The 6,710-nt window shown below is 35.4% G+C and overlaps 1 protein-coding gene and 1 long non-coding RNA gene across 2 annotated transcripts; both read right to left on the bottom strand.

The window, feature by feature from the left end:
* Positions 1-578: 578 nt before the first annotated feature.
* LOC134257335 (uncharacterized) lies at positions 579-6,471 on the bottom strand. The gene is made up of 3 exons (XR_009989903.1): positions 6,374-6,471; positions 967-1,163; positions 579-673 (listed from the first exon to the last, which is right to left on the bottom strand). It is a non-coding gene; the product is annotated as an uncharacterized LOC134257335 (long non-coding RNA).
* Positions 2,587-5,434, bottom strand: LOC134257302 (pyrin-like). Its single transcript, XM_062739939.1, has 2 exons — positions 5,112-5,434; positions 2,587-4,811 (listed from the first exon to the last, which is right to left on the bottom strand). The coding sequence occupies exon 2, from the start codon at positions 4,797-4,799 to the stop codon at positions 3,537-3,539; it is 1,263 nt and encodes a 420-aa protein (XP_062595923.1). The 5' UTR covers positions 4,800-4,811; positions 5,112-5,434; the 3' UTR covers positions 2,587-3,536.
* Positions 6,472-6,710: the final 239 nt, after the last annotated feature.

Here is a 6,710-nt window from a genome sequence, read left to right on the forward strand (position 1 = left end):
TGGTTTCCACAGTGACTACAAATGGTTTCTGAGAAAGATTCTCCGTAATCTTTCTTAACCTCTAAATATATCCACGAAGTAGATAAGGGAGTAGTCGTTTTCTCGTCTTCCATTGACAGTCATATCCTTTACACATTTCCTTTGACATCATCTGTGACATCACGCAGTTGGAAGGACTCCTTCATATATACATTGCATAAGAATTAAATAATCATTTATCCAAAACAATTTATATAAGTTTTAAATACAAATGTACAAGATTTTTTTTTACATTTTGGTATATATCATTCAATCTGTAATACAGAAAATATACCTGTACATGCACAATAGTGTTTCTTTTGATTTCTTCTTTCCAATTAAAATTCAATCATTAATTCATTTATTGTACATGTACACAATTTGTGTCATGTGTGAAATAAATTCCAAAAAATCTTTCCAATTAAAATTCAATAAAAATTAATTCATTTATAAAACTAACCTTAGACACACAGTTGTCACACATAGCTCCACAGAAATTCCACACTTCTCTCTATCAAAGTCTCGTTCTCCAAAGACAAGTAATTTAAAAGCATCTGTGATTGTCGACAGTCGGCCACGTTCTCACAGTACTGTACCATTCTGAAGAGGTTGTGTATATGAACTCTTTTGGAATCAAATGTGGCTGCCTGATCCACTGTAAAGAAACAAAACATAATCAAAATGTGGCTATTTAATTTTGAACAAAATCAAACATGTTTCCAATATGTACAGTTTAAGTAACGACCTTCATATGTGTATAAGAAATATCATATTTCTACAGAATCCATTCCTACTTACTCTCTAATATCCTTATCAGTCTTTTGATGTCCTGATATGTTGTACATTATATCAGACCCCCCCCCTACTTACTCTCTATAATCCTCCTCATTCTTTTGACGTCCTGGTACGTGTAGTACATTATAACAGACCCCCCCCCCCCCTACGTACTCTCTATAATCCTCCTCATTCTTTTGACGTCCTGGTATGTGTAGTACATTATACAGTGGGCTAGCAGCTCAGCTCACTCGGGCTCGCCCTGTCTCCTGATAAAATCCCTCCACTGACTTTGGCAAGGAGTAATGAATGACGAATCTGACATCCGGTTTGTCAATTCTTATTCCGAAGGCAATGGTTGCACATACAACCTGAAATGCATAGGGTGTCTAGGTGCTTGGGTTTGGAACAAATTGTCCACATTAATGAAACATACTTGATTTTTTTAGGGATGTTAATGAATTGTTGACTATTCGACTATCAGTTGAAATAAACAACAATTGAATAATGAAACAACATTTTGAATATTTTCATATTTAAACAAGACGCCCATGAGCCACAACTCTTACTTGAGTAATTTTGGCCCTTCCTATTCTTCACTAGATTTTCCCCAAATGAGGCCCTGCCCTGCCCTGCCATATGGGTCATAATTTGAACATATTCATTTGTGTTCTCAATTTGTGAGCAATTCAGAATTTACACTGTACCCTAGGATGCTTCCACATAAGTTTTAACTTTTCTGGCCCAGTGGTTTTTTAGAAGATTTTTTGAAGAAAAATTTCAGATGTGTTTCCATTCAAAAACTGATCCCCGATTGTGTACCATTATCCTACCCCTGGAAGTCATGATTTTAACAAATTTGATTATACACAAAATAAGGATATTTAAGGAGTCACTGTCTAGTTAGGAGACTATTCCAGGGCATCAACGAAAGTGGGAAACGTGGGATAATTTGCATAACGGGCAAAGCCATTTGACAAATTTTTCAGTAGTATTTCAATAGAGATATATACATGCCACTGGAATTAAAGAGAAATTAACAAGACGACTTTTGTAGTGTTTATCATAGAGAAAACAATTGGAAATGGAAATATTTGCATAAAAATAAGACTCTTGGCTTTGCTGTTCTTGAGAAGATATTTAAAGATTTTCCCTATGTGTTCCCATGCAAATTTTTTATCTCCCTTTGCGGAACCATCCTACCCCTGAAGGTCATGATTTGAACCAATTTGAATCTAAACTACCTCACAATGATTCCACAAAAGTTCATTTTCAAGCACAGTGATTCTTGACAAGAAGATTTTCTTTAATGATGCCATTAGTTTTTAATGAAGTCATAATCATCTCACCTTGGAAGATATATGGCCCTGAATTTGAACAAATCTGGATTCCCTTTACCCAAAAATACTTTTTGGCAGGCTTGGTTGAAATTGGCCCTTTGGTTCTTGAGAAGATGAAAATGTGTCTGAAAAGATAATGTGAACAATGATGACAGACAATAGACAAATTTCGATCAGAAAAGCTCACTTGATCCTTCAGCTCAGCTGAGCTTAAAATACAACAATTTATTAGAGACTGTATATTGTTATTTTGAGGTTTATTTTTGAATAGATTCAGGAAAAGTGATTTTTGAGTAATAAATATGTCATTATATGTCCGTTTTTTTTAAAACAAATCATTTTCGGAAAATGTTTCCAAATATATGACCTCATCGTTCGAATAATGCAATCAAACAATGGACTAGGAAAAATAAATATTTTGATGTCCCTAACCTAGACTCTGAACAACTCTAATCATTAACCGTCTGGAGAATTTTTTTTATTGTTAAATGCTCGGGAGTGATTGTAACTATTTCAAGCAGCTTAAGCATGGAAGTATTTTGTGGAATTGATCACTTATTTTGGAAAACATAATTATCAACACAATATTTTGTTTCTGTTGCACTCCACTCATTATTATTTTCACTTTCTTAGACTTTTATACATTTGAAACATACATGTCACACAAAGACGCATCTACTCTAAATTTCAAATTTCATTTTATCATGGAAAGGGTGAAAATAAGAATTCAGCGTAGACTGAAGAAGGTAGGTTTATTCATTTGTTATATTACATGAATTTCTCTTTACTTGCACAGTAATAATACAGAGTTTTTAATTAAAGAGCATTACAGAGCTTCAACTCTCCACTGCTTTATACAATGCACACAACTGTTTCTTTTGTGGGAAACCATGGAAACAGTTTAAGAGTGAATCATTACGATAAGTTTTATATGATAAATCATTGTCATGTTTTATTGTAATAATGGTCATAGATTCATTGCAGATATTTGATTTTCTTTACTTGTATGTTCAACAATTGCGCAACAAACAGATTGTCATTTGTATCTGTACACAGTCCCCAGGGATAACTCAGTCCACAGTCTATATAACGGAGGAACTGTCCATCTTGGTCTATGATGTGGACACAGTCATTGTTAACATCAGCTGTAAGGATGCAATTCTGACTGTCTGTGGTGATTCCTAGTGGTTTGAATAGTTTGTTCTGTAGAGCAGGAGAATGTCCATTCTACCTGAATCTCAGTTTCCCGGCCTGATTGACCACTACTACTGCTTTAGCTCCACTGTCGGACACACAGATATCCAGGTTTTTGTTCTCTGTTATATACTCTCTATAACTATCAAAGGAATAGAGAGGTCTACCTTTATCATCAAACTGAATGGACTGTTTCTTTGTTGAGCCAGTCTAACGGACAACTTTTGCTTGTTTGTAATCATCACTGTCCATGATAACCAGGAGGTCACCAGAGGATGTACTACAGACACTGCGAGGTCTCCAGTTCTGTATTCGGATAACCTTCTCTATCTTCTCATTCTTCACAATGTTCACAGTTCTATCACTTGTATCAGTATAAACTAGATCTCCACTTTTTGTCACTGCTATGTCAAATGGTATTTTCCATGACTTGGTTGTGATTGACTTGAGTAGTGATCCCTGATTGATGCTGAAGAGTTTCATGGTGCTGTCATATCCATTTGTCCAGATTTCTTCATCACTCAGACAGACCACATTGTAAAGGTTATCTCTATACCCAGTGTCTATGGTGGTGACAGTCTCTGGTCCATCAAGCAGCTGTTTGACTGGAGGATAGGATCCAGCTTCTGGTGATTTCTGTGTTGTCTTCATGCTGTAGCCATGTTCATCTGTTTTTAAAGAATCTGATGAAAAAGCTCCAAATATTTTACTTAGTTCTTCCCAATGAATTTTTTCTGGAATGAATTTGGGTAACAGTGGTATCATTTTGTGTGGAAGATTTATGTATCTAGATACATTAGACTTGACACTAAATAGTTTTGACAAGTCATTGGTGTCTATTGCAGTTTCAATTGAATTAATTTCTTCTGTGATGTCAGACATTGTCTTGTTTATTTCATTCAGTTGTTTCTGTAAAGTTTGTAACTGTGTGTTTTTCATCTCATCAACTTCAGCTTTAATTTTCTTGACAAGTTTGTCAATTTCTCTGTGCCAGTCCTCTTCATGTTTTATTATGGCTGTTGAGAGATCTCCATATTCCTTTTCTAACTGACTCATTCTATTTTGTACATTAGAGGCAATGTCCTGGTAAGTTGGATAAATTGTGTCAATTAATTCATTTCTTTCCTTTACAATAATATCCTTCTTTTCCTCGAGAACTTGAAAGACTTTAGATAATTCATGACCTAAATGTTGTTTGGATGCAAGACAGCTAGGACAGACAGGAATGTCACATTGTTTACAGTACATTTCACATCGTTCTTTGGCATGAGTTGTACATCTAGGGTAGAGGGGAGTGCATTGCCTGTCGTGAAATTTGACAACCTTGTGATCTTTAGATTCACCTGTTGAGATGTGTTCTCCCACGCAGGCTTTACACAGGTTGACAAGACATGTATCACAGTGCATCTGTATCACAGCGGTCTCACACAGGTCACATCGCATCACATCCTGGGCACTGGTACGGGGGTCCATTGTATTTTGTAACTGAAACATAAAAATTTCAATAAATCAAAAATTATACATTCATTGTCTGAATTTGAGGGCTACACGCATTTTTATGGAAATGCAACATGTAACAGGTAGATAAACAAACTTTACAGACAAACATGTCTGTAAAGTTTGTTTATCTACCTGTTACATGTTGCATTTCCATAAAAATGCGTGTAGCCCTAGAGGGCTTTGGGAAGGAAATTTTCTTTCCCTTAGTTATAAAAGTCTGTAATACTGAATTCTTATACTTTCAGACTTGTTTTCATATGCTCAAAAAACTTCTGAATTTCTTACCTGACTTTAGTAATGGTGTCCACCCTTTTGATCAAACTCCAACTGAAGTCTATCTGTTATGTACTCTGATCGCGTGATAAACCTGTGTTATCTACCTGTCAGGTGTTTATACTTCCAGGTCCAGAGAGGAATTTACTTTCTACAAGTGCATTTATACTTGTTTTATAAAGTTCGTGTGATTTTTGTTCTACAGGTCAGAAAATAGAAGAGTATATGTCATCTTTCTATTTGTCTGTTTGTGTGTAAGCAATTCTTACAGTTTTGGCTGCTTAATTTTAATATAAGTTGGCATGCCACACAAGTAGACTACACAAAGATACATAATTGTCCCCCAATTTTGCAAGAGTGTGGTGACATTAAATCTCATTTGTTTGACCGTCTGTCAATTTGTAACAAAAACTTTTACCTCAAGTTGGTCATATCTTTTGAATGAGAAGAGATGGGAATTTCATGTGTTTGACCTGTGACAAGACCTTTCTAAATGCACTAAGATTTTTTATTCCTTGACCTTGACACTGGAGTTTGGCCCCCTTCTCAAAAATGTATACTTTACACTATATTGGCTAAAACTGTGGAATGAGAAGAGATTTGGCTTTCGTGCTACACATGTGTATTACCTGTGTCAAGACCTTTCTAAATACACTTTGATTTTTGATGTAACCTTCATCTTGAAATTTGACATACTTCTCAAAAACTTTCACGTTGATCATTCATTTAGAAGACATTTCACATGCATATTATATGTGACAAGATCTTTCTATACACTATGATTTTTTACCCCATGACCTTGACCTTTACATTAGACCTACTTTTCACATTTTTTTTATTTTCCGCATAATTTTCTATAGAGAAGAGAAAGGGCTTTCATATTTGACGTGTGTATTATCTGTGACAAGATCGTTCCGAATATGTTATGATTTCTGACCCCTTGACCTTCAACATTGACCTAATTTTTCGAAAAAATTGGTGATTTCTTCTGAATGCCATATGATAGGGCGTTCATGTTTGACACAATATGCCATAAATAATGGCATATCAAAAAGACACCGAATGTGAGGGACCCCAGTTCTTTGATTTTGCTTATTTTAATTTAATTACAACTTTTTTTTAGCTAAAGTACAATAAATTACTCTTACTTGTAAAATTGAAAATAGTTCCCAATACATTTCCTCACGAAGTCAAGTATCAATATTATTGACGACTGAAGATGGAGTCTCTCAATTTTTTGGGGGAGGGGAGGGGGTATTAGACTGTTCATTTACCTTACATCGCTGTCCATTGAGCCACTTTTCCTGCATAGAGATTCTGTCGTTGTCACCGAGACCTGCGTGGTAGGATACAGCCTGGATCCCAGATTTACCCTGCTCTGCAGCTACACATGTACCGTGTCACACTCCTTTCTATGAACAGGATAAAGTCAGGTCCACATTAAAATTGTAGCTGATCCTGATCGACCTCTCAGAATGTTTATACCACTTGTTAAAATTTGCAATTTGTAGCAAAGTCATCGTTTCTGAGTTAATGGTGAACCTATTATTCCTAAGATTAATGTCTATTACATTTTCCGGACAAATCATTCTTTTTTTGAGTTAATTGTGG

This window comes from Saccostrea cucullata, unplaced genomic scaffold, assembly GCF_032062105.1.
Source record: "Saccostrea cucullata isolate Sc308-1 unplaced genomic scaffold, CSIRO_AGI_Scuc_v1 ctg4190, whole genome shotgun sequence".
NCBI classification, from domain to species: domain Eukaryota; kingdom Metazoa; phylum Mollusca; class Bivalvia; order Ostreida; family Ostreidae; genus Saccostrea; species Saccostrea cuccullata.